Source organism: Pelophylax lessonae (genome assembly GCF_965119305.1).
Source record: "Pelophylax lessonae genome assembly, chromosome: 2".
Taxonomy (NCBI): Eukaryota; Metazoa; Chordata; class Amphibia; order Anura; family Ranidae; genus Pelophylax; species Pelophylax lessonae.
In genome coordinates this window covers 148,583,585-148,606,674 of record NC_138769.1, presented here as the reverse complement: position 1 = coordinate 148,606,674, position 23,090 = coordinate 148,583,585, and the positions used below count along the sequence as shown (strand labels likewise).

Here is a 23,090-nt window from a genome sequence, read left to right as displayed (position 1 = left end):
GCGATAAGCCAAAAGAAAACGCCACAGTTCCTTTTTCCAGTCTCTTCTCTCTAAATGAGCAATCCGCAAAGCTTTCAGCAAGGTTCGATTCTGGCGTTCCACTTCCCCGTTAGCCTGTGGCCAGTATGGAGTTGTACGATGATGTTCAATAGCATTTGATTTCAGATAATCCTGAAATTCCTGAGAAGTAAATTGGGCACCATTATCACTCACAATCCGTTTAGGCAACCCATGAGATGCAAAAATGCTCTCCAACCCCTCAATTACAGTTGATGATGTAGCTTTAGTGAGAACTACCACCTATTGCCACCTTGAATAATAGTCCAACACAACTAAAAGATGGTGTCCAGATGGAATGTCGCACAGATCAATGGCTAAATCTTCCCATGGTCCCTCAGGTAGAACAGTGTGAGTTACTGGTTCTGGTTTAGGTTTGCTGCCCACCAACTGACATGCTCGACATGAAGAAACCAAACGTTCCACATCCTTGTCAATTCCTAGCCACCAGACTTTCTCACGTAATCTTTGTTTGGTGCGTACAATGCCTTGATGGCCCTCATGGGCTAAATGTAATGTACGTTTCCGTAAGTCTTTAGGCATCACAATAAGATTGCCACGTAGAACTAGTTGTCCTGCAATACTCAGCTCTTGTTTGATTCTGTGATAGCTTGGGTCACAATCCACCCAAACCCCTTGTCTTACACATTTTCTCAACCGAGCAATTTCCGGATCCACAGATGACAATTCTTCAACCTCCCGCGGTGTCAATGCCTGAGGCATGGCGTTAGTAGCCACAAAACAAATGTACTCTTCTGCCAGGTTATGAACAGGTGCAGAAGACTGAGGCAATCTGGAAAGTGCATCTGCTGCATTAGTCGGTCCAGGTCTGTACCGCACTGTAAAGCGATATGGTAACAATCTGAGAACCCATCTCTCAATTCTGGCGGATGGTTTTGAGCATGGCGAATATATCACTTCCAGAGGCTTGTGGTCTGTGATGATTTCAAAATCAAGGCCGTAGAGATAGGTGTGAAACCTTTCACATCCCCAAACAACAGCCAAAGCTTCTTTCTCGGTCTGAGAATAACGTCTCTCTACATCAGTGAGGGATCTGCTTGCATACTGAATAGGCCTGTAATCGCCTGTGCATTGTCTCTGAACCAAGATGGCGCCTAACCCCACAGGGCTAGCATCGGCAATAACTTGGGTGTGTGCAGTAGGATTGAAATAAGCCAAAGTTGTGGCGCAAGTCAGCCGTCTCTTAAGTTCATCAAATGCAACTTGTTCCAAAAAGCCCCACTTCCAAGGGACTGCTTTGCGAGTCAACACTCTCAAAGGTTCACTGACAGTCGCCATATCTGGAATAAACTTGGCACAGTAATTCACTAGCCCAAGAAAACTGCGTACTTCTGCAGGGTTTTCAGGATTTCTGGCATCAGACACAGCTTTAATTTTACAGTCCTCCGGACCAATGCCCCTGTCAGACAGCACATGGCCCATAAAAGTCATTTTATTCATTTGAAATGTGCACTTCTTCTCATTTAATGTTAACCTTTTCTCCTTCAAGCGATTTAGCACTGCACGGAGACGTTCATCGTGCTCCTGTGTGTTTGTTCCCCACACAATTATATCATCAGAAATGTTATGCGTGTCTTCACAACCATGTAGCACTTGCTGAATCACATGTTGATAGGCCTCCGGTGCGGACGATACGCCAAACATCAACCTCTTGTATCTAAAAAGACCTTTATGGCTTGCAAATGTAGTGATGACTCTAGATGCTGGGGTCAATTCAATCTGATGATAACCCCATTTCAAATCCAGTTTACTGAAGACACTTGCCCCATTCATTGCATGTAGAACATCTTCAATAGTGGGAATTGGATGTCTCTCTCTCTGCACAGCTTGGTTAGCACATCTCATGTCCACACAAATCCGAATATCTGTGCCCTTTGGTACAACAACTAACGGCGATACCCACGGAGTGGGTCCTTCCACAGGTTCAATAACGTCAAGGTCTAGCAGCTCTGCCAGTTTGTGCTCAACAGGTGATCTCAGGCTATAAGGAAGTCTGCGTACTGGCTGTGCAATAGGCTTTACATGTGGATCAATGTGAAGCTCCAACTGAAAATCCTTTAATTTTCCAAACCCAGAGAAGCAATCTTTAAATTCCTCTTTCAATGCAGAAATAGCAGGAGACAGCATATTCACTCTTGCGCTGCCTACATCACGGCCAATCTTTAACACCCCTAGTGCCATTGCGGTTTGACGACCAAGCAGAGGCGACCCTGTGCCATCTACAACATAGAATTCGGTCTGCAATGGAGGACCAGTCTCATGTGTTTGAACAGAGGTATAAAATTTGCCTTTAAGTTGCAGTGGTGTACTGGAGCCATAAGTATAAATCTGTTTAGTGGTGTTACACAATTTAAGGTGGTTTTCTCTGCTATTAAGACTGTGCCAAGAAGCTAAGTCCATAACATTGCATGTAGCTCCAGAGTCAATCAACACTGACACATCTGTATTTCCAATCTTAATGGTTAATGTCCCGGCTTGCAGAGAACACAGGGAGAATATAAATTCACAGTCAGGAGCACTCTCTTTATCCTCAGCTATAACATTTACTTGTGCAGATTGTCCTTTGGTTTTGTAATCTCTGGTTGTACTTCTACACACAGCTGCAAAATGACCTGTCTTTCCACAAGCATAGCACATTTTATTCTGTACCACAGTGCAGTCCTGACTTGTGTGTCCCTCCCTGCCACATTTACTGCAGGTGATATATAAAGTCCTCTTTGGAAAACTCTCTTTCCTACTCCAGATATTCCTATTATTATAGGTAGGTTTGGAGACTGTATTGACAGATGCAGTGTTCTTGGTTTCAATATGCAGAGCCTGGAGCTCAGACAGTTCAATGGCTCTTGCAATCTCCTGCAGACTAGTAAGTGTGAGACTAGGTTCTCTCAATAATCTCCTCCTGAGGTGCACAGATGTGCATTTCTCTATGACCTGATCTCTGATTATCTCCTCAGTTACAGTCCCAAAATCACAAGACATTGCCAGATATTTCAGCCTAGTCACATAACTGTCTGTGGTTTCTCCCGGTTCTTGCACAGCCTGTCTAAACTTATATCTTTCATAGGGAATATTTTTCTTTGGCTCAAAGTACTCACTCAGTCTATTCATGGCTGTCTCATAGTCTGAATCTTCCCCTGTTGCTCCCAGGGTTTCAAAAATGTCCTGAACTTGAGGTCCAGCTAGATGCAGCAGCATGGCTCTCTTCTGAGCAGGTGCAGTCACTCCTGTGGCTGTAACATAGAGCTGAAATCCCTTCTTCCACTTGTCCCAGCGCTGTGAGAGACTAGTGTGGTCTCCAGACACATCAAACGTTCCTATAGATGGTAAATCCAGAAAGCTAGCCATCCTCGTCGCCAAAATGTAGTGTATTAACACAGACCAGGCTGTACAGGTTGCTTCTTTATTCACTGCACATCAGCATGCAACTAACTTCAGCCACACCCAGCTCCCAGACATATACATAATTGTAACATTTTGCAGACAGCAAATTAACCCGTTGCTTACCATACTACAATAATACTTACATCTTCTCCTTTATTCCCTTCTTCTCCTTTCATGCCAGGTTCCCCCTAAAAAAAAAAGATGCAGCAACATACAGTACTACAACATAAAACTGTAAGCATTCATAAGGACATTATGAATTTTAGAATTACAGTACCAAAATACCATGCGTCAGATGCGATCTACAGGTAAAGTCATTTTTAATTTATAGTGTAGAAAGCTTTAGGTTATACCTTTAGTGTAGAACACTCTTGTATGTAAGATTGGGAGATAACTCTTCACAATTTATTGTGTGAACAGTATCAATTCCTAAAATAAATCAGCCTCTTAATAATCACATTTATTTAGTCCAGTGGTCTCCAAACTGTGGCCGGGGCAGAATGTGGCCCCGCTTGCCTTTATCCGTCCATTGGGTAACTATTCCATCCACTGACAACAAAGTTGGGGCACCATTCATCCCACTGACACCAATGTTGGGACACCATTCCTCTCACTGATGCCAATAATGGGGCACATTTTTCCCTCTGATACTAACAATGGGGAACTCTTATTTCCTCTAAATCCAATGATGGGGCATTGCTTAGGCCCACTGATGCTGGGGCATTTTCCACTCACACTGTCCATAGTCTGCCATTGCCAACCTAAAGTTTGAAGGACAGTAAATTGGTCTCTTGTTCAAAGGGTTTTGGAGATCGCTTATTTAACTGGATATATTGCACTGGAATTTATGTCTTATAAACACACACTGAGGGTTATTCATACAGTATGCTATGCTGGCTATTTATTATCTATGGCTGTTTAGAATCTTCTTTCACTGCACTTTCACACTTTCACATGTCTGTATACAAAGTTGTATGATAAGATTGGAGGTTACTTTTTGATTATTGCTTATTTAGGATTAAGTGTCTCAAAACTGTGGCCCGCGGGCTACACCTGGCCCGCTAAAATAATTTTCTTTGGCACGCAGCAACTGTTCATAAAAAGATCCCCTCTGGCAGGCAGTGAATTTACCAGTCTATATATCGTAATACAGAGACAGGCCCATTCACTGCCTACTTTCCCCATTCCCCAGCATAGATTTCCTGCACTCTCTCCACCATAGGTTGATACCTAGGACCACCAGCATCCTATGATGTGTTGCCCCTTCCCCAGCATTTACAAGAGGGCTGTATTTCCTCTGTCCAGATATACTCCACCTTCCAGGTTTTACCCTGCTAAATTTAAAGAGGGACTGTATGGGGCACACATAGATATAAAGAGGTGCTCTGCTGTGCACACATGGGTCTAAGGGAGGACTCTATTGAGCACACATCAATGTAAGGGGGCTCCCTGCTGGGCACTCCTGGAAGAAAGAAGGTACTCCAATGGGCACTCTTGGAAGTAAAGGGGGACTATGATAGGTATTCCTGGATGTATCGGAGAACTCAACTTGTATTAGTTGATGAATATTGATGGCTAGCCCTTTTTTGGCATAGTTTCCAGAGTTCACTTCCTCTTTAGTATTAGTAATAGTCAGTGAATTTGCCAATTTATTTCCTATGCTTTTTCACAGTTTTATTGTTTACTCACAAAATAACCAAGTGTCTGGATTGTGCAACTTTATGAATGTTGTCGATATCTAAATGAGACATAGAAAGTTATTTTATACTTACAGGAGGACCTCTAGGTCCTTGCTCTCCTCGTAGCCCTGGTTCACCCTGGTAAAAATAAAAGTTTGTATACATTCATTAAGTACAAATGTTATAGAAAGAAACAGGTAAAAGATATACAGTATATTTCCTGCAAAGCTACTCTTAAAAACAGCTGTGAAGGCTACTAATTCATATCATTTACATCACATGATGATTCATTGATTACCGAATGCCTCAAAGGCTCAAAGCACTATTCATAAACAAAACTATCACATCTTCTCTTTTTATAAATAAAAAAATTCACAACATTTCTGGGCCCTGAAGAAAATAAGCTATTTTCCATTGTGCAATAGAGATGTCTTCTGCATTGGTCCTTTATAAGCTGAGCTTACAACCTGCATGATGTTGTGGATGGGTGCACACCTAACTCTAATGCCCCTTTCACACAGGCAGAACGTTCAGATCCACCTGTCCATTTTTTAGGCGGATCTGAATGGTCCCCCATGCATCTCTATGGGGCATCGGATGTCAGTGAAGACATGTCCGCTGACATCCAATCCGATCCGTAAATCTGGACGGATGGAAACCCTATTTTCCATCCGTCCAGCGGATCGGATGAGAACGGACAGACGGTCCGTTCCCATCCGATTCCCCCATAGAAAACATCGGGGACCTGACAGCTCTGTCTCCGCACACAGCGCGGAGACACAGCTGCCATCCGCCTGCTCAGCGGGGGATCGGCGGATCGATCCCCCGCTGAGATAAACGGAGTCCGCCGACGGACCGGAATGTGTCAAAGGGGCCTTAAGGTCTCAGGAGGGTTTGAATTATTACCTGCAGTATGAATAAGATATAATTAACAAAAATAATTTGTTGATTATTTATAATAATATTTATAACAGTTTTACTTCCTCACCCCTTTCCATCCTCCTTACTTTCCTTTTTGTGGGATCAGCTGTGGGATCTGATTTTGCACTGTGTTGAAGAGTGTGGTAGACATATTCCAGCACTCAGTACTAGCTGCACTTACTGTAGACCACTAACAAAAGAGATTAATGCCGGCAATAAATGAATCAAAATTCTTCTTTCTCAGCAGGGACTGGACATATTTCAATCCATGTATAGGCAGGCCTGTTTTACAGATGTTGATCTACTGATTGACTTCTGTGCAACCCACCTGTCAGATTTTCCCCATTCTATATCCCCTGAGGCTATAGCCGACAGCACTAATCCCTGTATTCTGACAGAAGGGGAGTCTCCCTGCTATCAGAATACAATACCTCGGCAGGTAGTATTCCCCCATCCACACTGACAGTGGATGGGGGAATCAAGTCATTTTTTTTTCTTTTAACATACTGGTTGAATTAAAAAACAAAAAAAAGTTTAATCTACGGGCTGCTTTATTGGCTTATACTAGCCCATCCTTCCATGTCCCATTTTCTGCATCAAAATTTTGTGGCAGGAATTTGGATGCAATGCTTTGGTAATTAAAGAAATTTAGTACAAAGTCCACAATCTGGAAGTTTACAAATCTTGATATCCCAATTTCCAGTACTCTTTGTGAGCTTTGTCAGCTCTTCAGGCACCAATACAGGTTGAAAGTGCTGAAAGTAAAGCAAACACGAATTTGCAGCTAGTGAATTGGGAAGGCAAGTAGCATTGACACTCTTTAATCACCTTCACCCAACTGACCAGAACACAAAAATGATTGAGTAACTCCAAAAAAAAAAAAAAAAAACAGTCCCATCTGGCATGGTTTTTGAAGCATTTGTTACCCTTTACAACAAAAAGGATCCTGTTCCTTTAAAGCATAAATAACATCACAGTGATTGTGCTGTGTAATTTGGCCCCTTCTATCACCTAAAATACCTGGCTGATCCTGCCTGGTTCTGCCCTTCCCCCTGTAAACTGATCACGGTTTATCATGGCTGCTAAGCTCTCCCCTCCCTCTCTGTCTGTCAGCATTGTGTGTGAGTCCCTTCCCTCCTCTTCTAGCACTGTTCTGAGCAGTGCAAAAAATGCTGCTAACAATCACTGCCAGCCCCTCTGCTTAGATAAAATGTAGTATATAGTGTACGTCATTTTTTAAAATTCATCTTTCTAAATACCTTCTTTCTTCTCGCCAATCAAAGGTCACGTGACCACCCATCACTCTCTCCCCGATGTATGTACTACAGAGGGAGGTCACGCAACCACCACGACAGACATCAGAGGGAGTTCTCGGCCCTTCCCTTCATAGTACATACTGTACATTGGAGGAAAAGAGCGACGGGTATTCAGGTGACGGCTGATTGGCGAGAAAAAATAAGGTATTTAGAAGATGAATTAAAAAAAAAACACATATACTATATACTACATGTTATCCTAGCCGAGGGTCTGGCAGTGATTGTGAGCACTGCCTTAACAACCCTTGAAAAAACCTTGTTGCAGAGACCTACCTGTTTCTGCTCTGAATAGAAAGCGGTTTGTTCTTTTATGTCTTTTCAATACTGATTCTGAATGGGAGTGACTTTTTCATTATTAATCAGCTGGTGCACTGAACAATTGTAAGGTCTTCGTCACCTTAAATGTGATTAACCCTTTAGGTGCATCTCACCAAAAATAAAATATGAAAGAGGATGCCTAAAATCTGACCTTTATCTTTGTGCAGACTTCTGGGGAAATCAGTGAGCCAATCACACAAGCAGGAAATGACATTTCTGGATACGTTCTGTACACCAGCTATGTACAGAACACTTCCAGGTTGCCATATTTCAATTTATTTTACAAAAAATGTCAGCAGTAGCACTAGATTAAAAAGGGAAAGGTCAATTTCAATAATGTTTTATTTTTAAAATGTTTTTAACCACTTACCTACCAGGCACTTTCACCCCTTTTCTGCCCAGGCCAATTTACAGCTTTCAGTGCTGTTGCACTTTGAATGATAATTGTGAGGTCATGCAATGCTGTATCCATATGAAATTATTATCATTTTTTTGAGACAAATAGAGCTTCTTTTTTTTTTGCTAAACAAATGAAAAAAGACTGAAAATTTTGAAAAAAAAAGTTTCTTAGTTTCTGTTTTAAAATGTTGTAAATAAGTAATATTCTCCTTCACTGATGTGCGCTAATGAGGCTGCATCGATAGCCACTGATAGGCTGCACTGACCGGGTGGCACTGATGAGGAAGCACTGATAGGTGGCACAGAAAGGCGGCACTGATAGGTGGAACTGATGGGCAGCACTGATAGATTGCACTGATAGTTGCCACTGATGAGGAGGCCCTGATGGGCACTGACAGGCAGCACAAATGGACACTGACAGGCAGCACTGGTGGGCATTGATTGGCAGCATTGTTGGGCACCGTTGGAGTTGCACTGATGATCAAGACACAGATGATCAGTGTTCTGATTGTCAGTGCAGATGTCCCTGCTGAGGAATGTGGCTTACCACTTCACGCACTGTCAGCATAAGGAGAGGAATGACGATAACAGGTCTTTCCTGTTTACACTTTGATCAGCTAGGATTGGACACAGCTGAGCACATGGTAAAGAGCCTATGTCATAGGCTCTTTACCGTGATCGGTAATGCGCTGTGTGCCAGAGTGCGCATGCGCATCGAGAATGGTAGGACGTCATATGATGTCCTCCTAGAACGAGAGTGCCCCTGCCAATCTGTCATTTCAATATACGGTGGGCGGGAAGCAGTCAATAACATTTTTGTTTTTTATTTGCAATATTTTTTCTCACGAAAGTGGAGTTACCCCTTAAGTATAAATACGTGCCTATAAATATTCTTACCTTGTTTCCATGTTCACCTTTCTGGCCCTTTGCTCCTTGCTGACCTGGAAATCCTGGTTTACCCTAGAAACATTAGCATAAAAAATATTAGATTGTGCTATGATATAAGTAGTATAAACACAGACAGAACTAATTTGTCAAGGGGCTAATCTTTAATTGTGTTACTGTGTGTAAACTATTTAGATATATTTATGTTTAAATAAAATATATAAAAAAAAGTTTTACGTTTTTTAATTTTAATTTCTGATTCTTCATTTCTGCATTACAATGAGTATATATATATATATATATATATATATATATATATATATATATCATACCTGCCAACTCTCCCATTTTTAAAGGGACAGTCCCGCCAAATAGGACCTAGTCCCGGCTATTTAGTCTGCTAGGACTTGTCCCGGCTAGTGGGGGAGGCAGGTGCGGCTTCCGCATCTCTCGGTAGGGGCAGGTGACCGTCGGAGCTGACTATGGAAAAATGGGCTCCAGACTTGTCCTGCATGACTGCAGACACTAGAGGCGAGGACCATTTTACCCCAATGTCCTGTTGGTGAGATCTGCTGCCAGCTGGACGATAGCTGCTTCCTGCCTCGAGGACGACAGGAGGAATAGGAAGAGAGGCGCTCCTATGGAGGGGGAGGACACAGGTAGGACGACTGAAACTATGCACTGCTTCATTTTTCAATAACCTTTTTTTGTCAACCACCGCTGCTGGGGCACTGCAGCTGAGCACCGATCTCCCCACACTGGCAGCCTGTCCTGCCAGGTCATCTCTGCTCAATCTCAGTACATAGAATATATACCCAGGTCCTGTCCTGTACACAGTACATAGAATATTTACCCAGGTCCTGTCCTGTATATAGTGAGTCACTCACTGTATACAGGACAGGACCTGGGTAAATACTCTATGTACTGTATACAGGACAGGACCTGGGTATATATTCCAGGTTCCAATATATATTGCAATAACCAGGGTATTTGTTCTACTCACTGTAAACAGGAAAGGATTGGGGTTTATATTCTACTCACTGTACCCGGATATATATTCTGCACACTTTACTCAGGAGAGGACCTGGGTATATTTTCTGCTCACTGTAAACAGGAAAGGACCCATATACATATCCAGAGCATAAGAGTCATATGCGCCCACATACCCAGAAGTACTGAGTATTTCCCTTTTATTCTAGTGACTGAATGGAGTGTCAGGGAAGCAAAAAGAAGTTGAGAACATGCAGCTGAGGAGGGGAGCCATTAAGTAAAAAAATTGGATTTTTGTACTTACCGTAAAATCCATTTCTCTGAGTTCATAGACGGACACAGAGCTCCATAAATCATAACTACTGGGTTATATTGCCTCCACCAGGAGTAGGACTAGGCAGAACAAAAAACACCTGGCTACGCTCATGGGCCACCCTCAGCTAGTATATAACCCCCCTCTCTGCTCTAGATAATCAGTTTAGTAGCAAGCAGTATTGGAAGTATGAGAACTCCATAGAGGGGTGGGTGCTGTGTCCAGTGATGAATGAGAGAAATGGATTTTACGGTAAGTACAAAAATCCAATTTTCTCTTTCGTTCATCGAAAGACACAGCCCTCCATAAATCATAACTACTGGGACGTCCAAAATAAGTGCCAAAAGAAAAATGAGGGGTGGGGAAAATGACCCAAGGCTAAACATAAGAGCCCTTAGCCAGGACACAGGAGCCTTTATCGGGTCACAGGAGCCCCATCTGAAAAAAAAAGGTTTAAAGGAAAACACCCATAAGAGGGAACAATCCCTTTTAAAACGCAGCCTGCAAAACTTTGTGGCCAAAAGAAGCATCTGCAGATGCCAAAGTATCTACAGTACCTTATAGATTTTTGTGAAGGTATGCACAGACGACCAAATGGCGGCCTTGCAAACTTGCGATATTTGTGCCTAATGACGGAAGGCCTAAGAAAAACTCTGTGCATCTGTGAATGCACTGTAACAGGGAAAGCTGGAACCTGACCTTTAATGGAATAGGCCTGAGTCACCGTCTGCCTGATCCATCTGGAGATGGTAGCCGAAGAAGCTGCCAGCCCTTTCTTTGCTCTGTCCGTAGCCACAAAAAGCAAGTCTGGTGTCCGAAAGGACTCAGTAGCTGCCAGATACACCGGAATCACATGAGCCATATCCAAGGTATGCAAACAAATTCCCTGAGATGAGCCAGCTTAGGACACAAGGAAGGCAACACAATGTCCTCATTCAAATGGAAGTCAGAGACAACTTTGGGCAGGAATGAGGGACACGGACGAAGAACCACTTTATCCCTATGGACCACCTAATAGGGACTGCGGCATAATGCCACTAATTCCGATACCCTGTGGGCCGAGGTAATGGCCACCAAGAATGTCACCTTCTGGGATAACGTAGGCAAGGGAATCTCCCGAATATTCCCAAATAGAGGTTTCTGGAGAACTGAAAATATTACATTTAAATCCCATAGCGGTAAAAGAGACCGTACAGGTGGAGCCACATGTCGAACCCCCTGAATGAAGGTACAAACTAAAGAGTGCGTTGCTAGGGGTCGCTGAATGAAGAATGCCAGGGCATACACCTGGCCCTTGATGGTACTCAAGGCCAACTTCTGATCAACGCCCTGTTGAAAAAAGGTTAAGATCCGAGCCACAGAAAAGGATCAAGGATGAGCGCCAATCGACTCACACAAAGAAATGTAGGCTTTCCACATACGATGGTATATCTTGCAGGAAGACAACTTCCTCGCTTTCACTATAGTAGGGATCACTGATCCAGACAGACCTCTATCCCTCACTACCTGACTTTCATTAGTTAAGCCATTAAAACCAGCGACTGTAAAGCAGGATGGTAGATCACCAAATTGGACAACTTCTCTTCTCTGAGAGGAAGCCTCCAAGGGACGTTTATGGCCACCAGACTGATTGGAAGATACTCACCCTTGATTCCTCGCAGAAATTGCAAAAGAAGCCGGAGCCAAGGATGATACTGGCCTTACCGTGGCCCTTGGACGCCTGTGGAGTCTGCCAGAGGATCCCGTGATCTCACCACAAACCTCGGTATCCTCCTGTGGATCTGAACCTGCTAAAGGAGCTGCATGTAGGACTGTTCAAACAGAACTGTCTTGAAGGTGGACTGGATACCATCAGAGCCTGTATGCAAAATGGGAGAGAGAACTATCTTTGTGACAGCAGCTGGTGAATTACCTCATCCCTTTAATTCAGGACACATATTAATTACACAGGTTCTGATGCTAATATAATGCACTTAAGGCACTGAGTTTAATTACCACCTTAATCAGCCACAGAACCTGTGTAATTAATATGTGTCCTGATTTAAAGGGATGAGGTAGTAACCCTAACTGAGACTACCAGACTACCAGGGCAGGACATACACTATCCAAGGACCCTTACAGAGTGGGGATAGCGGGGGAGACCCCAGGGGTCTCCGCTGCATCCTTTGCTCTGGGACCCCCACCAGACTCCAGGTCCAGACAGGGGGGAAAGAGAGTGGGGGAAGCCCAGCTCACTGAGGGATTTAAGGATGGGAGAAGGGAACCTGCAGGCAGGTCCGACTGTCCCTTAAGGTTACCCGCGTCCACCTAAAAAAAACGCTAAAGTAGAGAGGGGGGACTGTACTTATCCTTCCATTGTGTGGGTAACGCTTTAGACGGAATCCTCATCACCGAAGTAGGGGAGCTGACGGCCAAGGGACCGCTGCAACTCAGACCCACGCCCGGACGTATGCAACCTTGTGAGAAGTTTACCTCCTGGGCCAGCCTCTGTCCAGGAGGCTATGTCGTGGCTGACCTAGCGTATAGCTGCGGTCTGCACGCACTCGCTGGCTGGGTTGGGGGAACCATTGGATCTAGATTATCCAGCCCATCGCCCAGCCTGGCAGTTGATCGTAGATCTCCCGAGAGAAAAAAACAAAAAAGATGTAAGGAAGCCAGCCGGGAGCCTAGATCCTTACTCCTGACTAGACAGATTAAAACTGATTACCTAGAGCAGAGGGGGGAGGGGGGTATATACCCCCTGAGGACAGCCCGTGGGCATAGCCAGGTGTTTTTTGTTCTGCCTAGTCCTTCTCCTGGAGGAGGCAATATAACCCCTAGTTATGATTTATGGAATGCTGTGTCCATCGATGAATGAAAGAGAAAACTGTTTTATATTTATATAAATTTTTCTCTTTTTAATGCTATATGAATTTAAATATTTTATTGATTGCACAGTTGAGTGCCTCCTCCTCCCATCCACTGCCACATTTGGCGCCTTTCAGGGGGAGCGGGTACCTGGTTTTGACAGGTACCCGATCCCACTTCCATATGACTTTGCTGTGGCAAGGTCATCTAGACCCCCTTCTCCTCCCCACTTCGCCAGGCCAATCACAAAGCGCAGCTGTGCTGTAAGGAACCGGCTATGAAGGAACTGGTTTCCCTTACCTGAATTGGCAGCGGCAGCAACTGAGAGCCGATTAAAAAATTGGCTCAGGTGAAGACACAGCTTGATTTGCGAAAAGGTATGTGTCCTAGTATAAAAAGTCAGCAGCCACAGTATTTGTAGCTGCTGACTTTTAATTTTTTCCTGACGGAGCCTTGAGCTCCTCTTTATAGAGCGTAGAATGTTCCCAATCTTTTTGTATATACAATTACCTGAGGTCCAGGAATACCCATTGGCCCAGCTGGTCCTCTAGGTCCTGGAATTCCTAAATCAGAATATCACAAATTATTAGAATGTAATCATCTTTTTTTTACTGCATTATACATCTTTAAAGGTTGAGAAAAAAACATAAGTTACCGACATAAAAAGTTGTTTTATTACATGCAAGTATTAATTCCTGTAATTTGATAGATAATGATATCTACAAGGCATTTGCATATTCTCCCTGTGCTTGCATGCACTTCCTTCCGATACTGTGGTTTCCTCCCACACTCCAAAGACAAATTTTTATTCCTGGATTGTTATAAATAAAGTCTCTGGATCTCTTACTCAGGAGTGTGTGGTCATCCACTTCTTCTGTCTTTAACTCCAAAGACATGTTGGTAGGGTAATTGGTTCCTATCCAAATTGGCCCCAGTGTGTGTGTGTATGTACAGTATATATGTATGTATTTATGTATGCATGTGAGATAAGGACCTTAGATTGTAAGTTCCCTGAGGGCAATGTCTTACAGTGGATATAAAAAGTCCACACACCCCTGTTAAATTGTCAGGTTTCTATGATGTAAAAAAATGAGACAAAGATAAAACACTTCAGAACTTTTTCCACCTTTAATGTGACCTAAAACAGTACAACTCAATTAAAAACAAACTTAAAAAACTTTTAGGGGGTGGGTGTTAGGCTGCCAAGAGGTCTACAGCAACATTAAAGGAGCTGCAGGAATATCTGGCAAGTACTGGCTGTGGTACATGTGATAACAATCTCCCGTATTCTTCATTTGCCTGGGCTTTGAGGTAGAGTGGCAAGACGAAAGCCTTTTCTTACAAAGAAAAACATCTAAGCCCAGCTAAATTTTGCAAAAACTCATCTGAAGTATCCCAAAAGCATGTGGGAAAATGTGTTATGGTCTGATGAAACCAAGGATGAACTTTTTGTCCATAATTCCAAAAGATATGTTTGGCACAAAAACAACACTGCAGATCACCAAAAGAACGCCATACCCACAGTGAAGCATGGTGGTGGCAGCATCATGCTTTGGGGCTGTTTTTCTTCAGCTGAAAAGGGGCCTTAGTTAAGGTAGAGGGAATTATGAACAATTCCAAATACCAGTCAATATTTGCACAAAACCTTCGGTCTTCTGCTAGAAAGCTGAACAACGACGAAAAGCATACATCCAAATCAACAAAGGAATGGCTTCACCAAAGAAAGATAACAGTTTTGGAATGGCCCAGCCAGAGCCCAGACCTGAATCCAATTGAAAATCTGTGGGGTGATCTGAAGAGTGCTGTGCACAGGACATGCCCTCGCAATCTGACAGATTTGGAGTCTTTTTGCAAAGAAGAGTGGGCAAATATTCCCAAGTTAAAATGTGCCATTCGCAGAGACTCATACCCAAAAAGAGTGCTGTAATAAAATCAAAAGGTGCTTCAACAAAGTATTAGTTTAAGGGTGTGCACAGTTATGCAGCCATATTATTTTATTTTTTAATTTTTACTTCTCTCCATCTAAAAGATTTCAGGTTGTTGTTCAACTGAGTTGTACAGTTTATAGGTCACAATAAAGGTGGAAAAAGTTCTGATATTATTTATCTTTGTCTTGTTTTTTTTATATCACAGAAACCTGACATTATAACCATTTTATATCCACTGTATGTGAATGTACAGCGTGTAAAGTGCTGTGTAAATTGTCACTTTTGTGTTTACATGTTTTTCTTGTTTAAGGAATTGTAATAAATTAAATTAGTAGAACTGTGTACAGACGCTGTTCAGAGCAGTTCAATAACATGCTGCTATACACATGTGAAACAGTATAACATTACGCAAATGTTTTCATGCATTGTAACAACCTCAAAAACTTGTATCTACATTTTTTATTGTGCGGGAAAGCTATATTCCTTGTTGTCAACCACTTCTCAATTAAGTTATCAACCACTTCCCACATACATTATGCCTATTTTACAGTATCATTCATGCTCACAAGTCATGCATATGTAACATACAATCTTCCAATACAAATCATGCAAAGACTAGTATCTCCAATACCAGGTGGTCCAATGGGGCCTGGTGGTCCACTAGGTCCTGGAAGTCCAGACATTATTGTGTCTGTGATGGTCGATACTATATGTGAATCTCCATCTACAAGATAATATATGAAAAGACATTAGAAATTTGACATGAGACAAAAATTAAGCTATATAGTCTAAACACCCTAAAGGCACATGATCTTTGTAAATACATTTTAGTATTTAGAAAATTAAATTAAATAAAATTAATTTTGAATGAGTATTTGTATTTTGTATATTTATTGGAGTGGCTGTATTATCTCAATTTACAGATATAAATTATACCCTAAATTGCCTATTATAGGCTTACTTTTTGTAATTATCATCAGCCTTATTTATTCAAGGGGAATCAAGGTGTTATAAAACAAAGCCAAATTTCTAGGTTTACATGCCTCCAAATGATCTCTATTTTGATTATGTAATCTAATTTGAAGACCCTGAAAGGGAGATGTTTAAAAAGTGACCTGTGGAATTCACTGAGAGCTTTGGGATGAAGTTTTGTAAGGTTGTTTGTGGCTTCGCTGTCCCAGTTTTGGACTACAAGGTGCAAAAAGAAACATGGAGTACAGGAGAATTGTCCCTGACTGCTGTGCACTTCCAAGTGTTCTACTTCTTAAAACATGGTCATTTTATTCACTATATAAAGTCTATAGACAGTTTATACATGAGCTCAGCAATTGTTGATTGAATGCTTTAGTTTATTGATCATTCATCATTGGACCTAAGCATATTCCAAGACAAGTTCAACTAAAACTTAAAAAAAACTCCTCACATATACTGAATTTAATATAGGATATCAGTTAAGTTGCAATGCTGCAATTTCTTCACTTTGTATAGATTTTGCAGCCAACAATCTGCTCTATTGGCTTTTTGCTGCTAGAATAGCTTGCGCTGTAAATCAATGGTTCTAGATATACAGTTGGCCACAAGGACATAAAGGAATCCATTGCATGCTTCCATCGCTATTCTTAAAATTCACATAGCTGCAGTTTTATATGACTGCACTACTATGTTTCCGTTTGGTTTAGTAGAAGGCTTTTGATTTCTTTCAGGCCATCCACTATAGCACCTCTTGTTATACTTTTTTATTTTACAAAATCCACTAAAGATACCAACCTAGCACACATGATACGATGACTGGTATTAAGAGGGACACTTTTTTAATAAAGGAAGAGCTTGGATTGTTCAGTTCTTTCTTTTATTCATTCACAGAATACATTGAAAACCATGAGTGTTGCATTAGTAAAATAATTAGGTGTTTAGTGTTTGTCTTTGTAGAGCTTTATTATTTTCACTAAATGAAAAAACTGGGGTCAGTATATTTCTTAAATTTTCACTTCTATTGTGGTAAATTGGTAGGGTTTCTACTAACCACTGAAATACAGGTATCAAAAACATGTTCCGAAATATACAATGCTACAAATGTTGTATATTTATGAACATGTTTTTGATACAAGTATTTACATTACAGAATGATAACTGTTAATATAATAAAGATTCTTTAGAAATGTAATTGTGTCTGCACAGGCATGCTACTGTAATATTTGAATTTCCTCTACCGTAACACTCCTACAAGTCAGTTTTACTATTTGTTATTTGTATACCAGTCTCATGTGGCCCATCCTATATCTTTGAGATGTTATCTTTTTTATTCTTCCATGCCTTGCACCTGAGAACTACATTCTATGAACATCATTCCAGTGTACCCCAATGGCTGCTTTCATACTTTACTGAAGACTGTTATATTTTGATGTAATGTTTCCAGTATCGTGTACCTTGTTCCTACCCCAATAAACACATGGAACAAGAGAAATTGAAATGTGCCAGCACTTCAGTATAAAAAGGCAGGGTTCACAGCAGTCATACTGACAATGTAATAGGGAAGCATAAGCAGTGCTACTGATGAACTGCTTAGGAAACTAGGAACTCCTAGGAGTTTTCCATTCAGGCTTCACAATGTGCATAAATGGCCTACACCTATTGCAAATGGCATTGTTCAACTTTGCAAAAAAAGTAATCCTCTGATCCTTTTGTGCCATGAACACCTGGTGCTCCCTCTGAGAATTCAAACAGGCTTAGCCTCTTACGGTCTTACCAGAACATTAAACTTATAAATGACAGTATTCTCTTTAGTGGGCTTCACCTCTCACTACAGGTGTGGGCTGCCTCAGCTTTTCCAGCTGCCTCTTAGATGACAATAATGGGTTAAAGGTACTGTAGGAATCTCAGAGCGGATGTTTACCATACCAATGAGAAGAAAGGAAAACTCATTGCGCAACATCTAGTTCCATTTAAAAAAATTACCAAAAGGTTCTACTTACAGCAGCCAAGATAAAAACAAGCTTTGGAAACACACATTCGTCCTACACCCTAAGCGGGCGTGCTTACGTCACCACTATTTCCGTGCCTTGCCTGACGTACGTTTCATCGTAACAGACATCTTCCATGAGGCAGTGGGGATAGCGGTGCTCTCATCACTTCCTTGTATAAATTTTAGTTTCAGCCACTAGAGGTAGCAGTACCTCAGCCAAAACTCCATAAGTCGTCTCACCATGTTGCCATGATCTAGTCAGTTAGATGTGGTAGCCGTTTTCCCAGAATCCAGCTCCTATCTACTCGCTGAGAGACAGAACTCCAAATGAAGTGTTTAGGCCAATAATATATCAAAATTCCTTCAAAGGTAAACCAAATTTACTACAACTAATATCCAGTAATATGGAGGGTATGAGACATATGGGATTATCTAATGCTTCTACATTTAACACCCCTGGCACTCTGAACCCAAATCTAGCAGTCTTCAAAGACCTTGTGTTAAGGGATTTAGAGGTCTTTGAAATAAAAAATAGATCGGATACACAGGTTAAAGAATGTGTGCGTACTCTTTGCGATAAGAAGAATCTGGTAATACGCTCTACTGACAAGGGGGGCTGAATAGTGTTATTGGAAAAATCAGATTATCAGCAGGAAATGAACAAATTATTATCGAATAGACATACGTATAAAATTCTGAACAAAGATCCCACGTTTTCCTATAAAATAGCACTGGAACGTATACTGAAGGAAAGCTTCAAGGACGGAACTCTAATTAAGAAGGAGAGATCTTTCTTGATTCCCCACTCCGCCCAGGATTCCAGTAATTTAGTAATAATCTCCCTAAAATTCACAAACTGTTAGTTCAAGCACCAGGCCGCCTTATAGTTAGTGGTATTGAATCCGTCACATCCAGAGTGGATAACGATATTGATTATTTCCTGCAACCGATGGTAGCTAATACTCTGGCGTATCTCAAAGATATATAACAGTCAACAATGTAAAAAAAAAATTGTGCAATCAACATTTATCTCCTAGCTTGTCATATTCAAGCCTCCTTTGCGTATATAAGAAATAAATAATTCAGTAGTAAACTTGGAAGGAAACAATGTTAAGAAAAAATATATTCCCTATTAGGTATTACCACTACTCCTGCTGCTGTTTGCGGATATTGAAATAATTTGCCTTAAGTACATGGGTAGGTCAGGGGAAAGACAAAATGCCATGCACACTATAAGAACAAATATTTCACCACTACTTTAAAAACTAATTGTAAGAGTAACTAGCATGCTTGGGAAAATATTAGAGCTCTGTTATGACATAAGTATTAGCATTGAATAAGCGTAAAGTGTAGGTCTAGAAGAACTATGCCTAAAGTGGTTGAAAGGCAGAAGGTATTCAAATTTTTTATGCATTGTATGCATTAGGATAAAAAACCTTCTGTGTGCAGTAGCCCCCCTCAGCCATCCTAATACTTACCTGAGCCCATCTTGATCCAGCGATGTCTAAGAATGCCTTAGCCATCCTGGACTCTCCCTCCTGATTGGCTGAGACACAGCAGCGGCACTTTTGACTCCCGCTGCTCTCAAATTCAGCCAATGCGGATAAAGAGGGGGTGGAGCTGAACTGCGGTTCCAGGTCTGAATGAATATACAGAGCTGCAGCTTGGCTCGGGTGTCCCCATAGCAAGCTGCTTGCTGTGGGGACACTCAACAGGAGGGAGGGGCCAGGAGCTCCAGCCAGGGACCCGGGAAGAGGAGGATCCAGGCTGCCTTGTGCAAAACCAACTGCACAGAGAGAAGTATAACATGTCTTTTTTAATTAAAAAAAACAAGACTTTAAAATCACTTTAACTATTATAGTATATTGTTTTAAATTATAGGTGGGACACTAAAGGCTTCAGGATTTCTGTAAAGAACTGCCTTGTATGAGAATATATTTACTTATACTGCTACCAGTGACATTTACTAAAGAAAGAATCAGAGAACAGTTTTATGACGTTATGATGTTCATTTACTTAAACTGGAAAGTGCTAAATCTGGCCCAGCTTTGGATAGAAACCAATCAGCTTCCAGGTTTTTTTTTTTTTTTTTCAAAGCTTAATGGAACAAGCTGAAGTTAGAATCTGATTGGCTACCATGCACAGCTGCACCGGATTTTTCACTCTCCAGATTTAGTAAATCAACCCCTATATGTTCCAGTTGACATTTTGGAGAAGACAGTGACTTAACTAGATCTTGGTAGTGCAGGTGGGTGGCACATTTAGATACTGTTCATTCTACAAATGTCACTCAGGTATTGCTAATAGTGATATACTTATACACAGTGGTACACCGAATAAAAACTTTGCTTTGCAGCATTGCAATGCAAGCATGATTATATATTGTATAAGTGCTCTATTTTTGTGAACATATCCTCTGGGCCCTTTAATTAGAAAAGTATGGTTTTTAGGAAATTTTGTCAGGGACGCACTGGCATTAGTACAGTTGAAGTTCTGAGGTGCACTCATATGTGCCGGCATGGTGTCAGGACTCTGGAGGCGAGCCTGATGTGGTAGCCTCTAGCTCACGGAGGGATGGAGCACAGACAAGTCACCCAGGCAGTAGATGCAGGCTAACCAGAGATGCGTAATCTAAGTGTCAACCGGTCTTCACCAAAGTCTCTGATGGTGAGGATGGATTTTGCTGCGTGTATAGCACCTGGTCGCGGTCCTCGGGGTTGCCCTGCCAGTAGGTGAACAGGATGCCCAGAAGCTGTGGAGGGATGACGCGCGCGCACTGGAAGTGACGGCGGGCCGGTGCAGTGCATCGTGGGACCGAAGAAGACGGAAGAGGACGCAGAAGAGGATCGCGCTGGCTTCAAGCTGCCCACACCTGAGATGGCAGTGCTGGACAATACTTTTTCAAGGTAAGTATTTCTCCAAGGTAAGTGCAACCCGGGACAGATCAGAGGCTAGCCATTGTGGAATGTACTAGCCCTGACTGTCCCGGGGGTATTTTTATTAAAAAAAGTATTCCCAGGGTGGAACTCCGCTTTAATTAAATTAGTCTGCACTAGGTTAACCCTTAGGTGGCAGATTCATAACAGCACTTCAGTGTGCACAGGGAGCGTTCCTGACACACGGTCCTGTGGGTGCCTGTCTTGTGGTGCACAGGGGAGCATGCATTCGCCACTGGCACCAAAATGCCTTATTTAAGTGCATCAGATGCACTAGGAGGTTGCTGTCTGATCTGCAGTTGTTACCCATGTTCTGTTCCTGTTTCCTGTATTTGCCTCCATGATTGACCCGGCTTATCCTGACCACGCTTGAACTTTACCTGTCCTGACCTTGGCTTGCCTCTAAGACTTTGTTTCCCTCTTGCACATCTGCCTGATCTCATGTTGCCAACCTCTGCCTCCATGCAGACCATTCTCTACCTGCTGTCTATGCCTAAATCTGACCATCTGTTGCTGACCTGGCTTGTCTAACCCTGCATTCAGTTAGCCATCTGTTCTGCTCTGCATTGTGCCTGTTTATGCTGGTGCTCAATCTGCTATGTGCTGCCAGTCTTGTTGCACCTACTACCAGCCGCTGCCTACCCAGCCTGGGGTCTGCTGTTCCTGCCGCCATCCACCGTTTTAGCTATCCAGTTCAACTCTGGTGACACACCTGCCATGCACCTCTATGACCAACGGAAGATCTTATAGGCACTCATATCTCACCAAACTCTGACATCCACTCTCGCAACATCAGTGGTCCTTGAGCCGTGGCTGTATGACATGTCTCCCTCTACACGTCAGGCTCTGCCACAAGGTACGCGACAACTATTTTTTTATTAAATAGCTGGAACAAACATATACACACATGGCTTGTTTCTGCTATTACTAGTATATTGATAGTACAGTTCAATTTTATATATGGTTTTGGCAGAATGGGTTTTCTGCTTCAGAACAAGAAATTATGCTACCAAGCAGTTCACTCCTAGTAATTGCCAATAGGTGAAGGTCATACATACTTACTTTCTTTGTCTGTATTAGGCTGTAAAGAATATAAAACACCCTCTGGAAACGAGACTGGTATGGTGGGTGGTCCAGGGGGCCCTGGAGGCCCAGGTGGTCCTGGAATTCCAGTTGTTCCAGGAGCTCCTCTTGGACCTGGAGGTCCTATAGGTCCTATAATTAGACAATCCATATAAATATACACATACACACATACAATATATTCAATTATTTACATGTTTGAATTTATGTTAATTATGATAACATTTTTTATAATTACACCATTAAACAGCAATATGTTGATGCTATTAAGTGACACATGCATTAGTTGGAGAATTTATACAAAAAGCTTTGTTAACAAGCAGATGTATTACCCAATATATCAGAAAAAAAATGAATGCTATAGATGTCCTGATGTTTACGATATGCGGAAGAATGAGCACAAAATTAATTTATACAACATATAATGATGTTTCAACTGATGTTTCAACTGAAAGAGTTCATTTAATATTGTGATATAATAATATAAATTCCATATGTAAGTCTTCAAATAACTATGCTGTTAGATTCCTAAAGATCAATAGGATAGGGGGAATATAATTTCCACATATTGATCTTGGCATCCATATAAATGTAGATTTCATAACATAAAAAAAGATAAATACACAATCAGGGTGTTGCCCTGTGGGATTTTAAGGCACAAGGGTAATTGATTAAAATTACATTTTTTTAATAGCAATATAGATTGACTCAATCACCTGCGTACCTTAAAAATCCCACAGGGCAACACCCTGATTACAAATTTTTTAAGCTTGGTAGCTTAAGTTATTAGGGATGTGGTACAAGTAACAATTTTGACACATTATCTCAAGTGAATACAATCAGCGCAAATTGTTAATGAAGTGAAAAAAACTAAAAATATAATACCAAATATATAAATAGTCCGGCCCCAATCACTAAATGTGTAATCACTCCACATAAAAAAATGTATATACCAAAATAAGTGTAGCGCCAAAATAAATTAGTTTAAAAAATATTTAAATCAATGTGATAACCACTCATTATATATAAATCAATAATAATATAAATCACTAGG

At 41.6% G+C, this 23,090-nt stretch overlaps 1 protein-coding gene across 1 annotated transcript in view; it reads right to left on the bottom strand.

The window, feature by feature from the left end:
- The window catches only part of COL26A1 (collagen type XXVI alpha 1 chain), a 580,192-nt gene that overhangs the window by 8,236 nt on the left and 548,866 nt on the right, over positions 1-23,090 (bottom strand). The window contains exons 8-13 of the mRNA XM_082247729.1: positions 22,016-22,168; positions 15,687-15,779; positions 13,638-13,690; positions 8,990-9,052; positions 5,232-5,276; positions 3,603-3,647 (exon numbers count right to left, since the gene is read on the bottom strand). Of these exons, the coding sequence (XP_082103855.1) occupies positions 3,603-3,647; positions 5,232-5,276; positions 8,990-9,052; positions 13,638-13,690; positions 15,687-15,779; positions 22,016-22,168 (452 nt within the window). The remainder of the gene's footprint in view (positions 1-3,602; positions 3,648-5,231; positions 5,277-8,989; positions 9,053-13,637; positions 13,691-15,686; positions 15,780-22,015; positions 22,169-23,090) is intronic.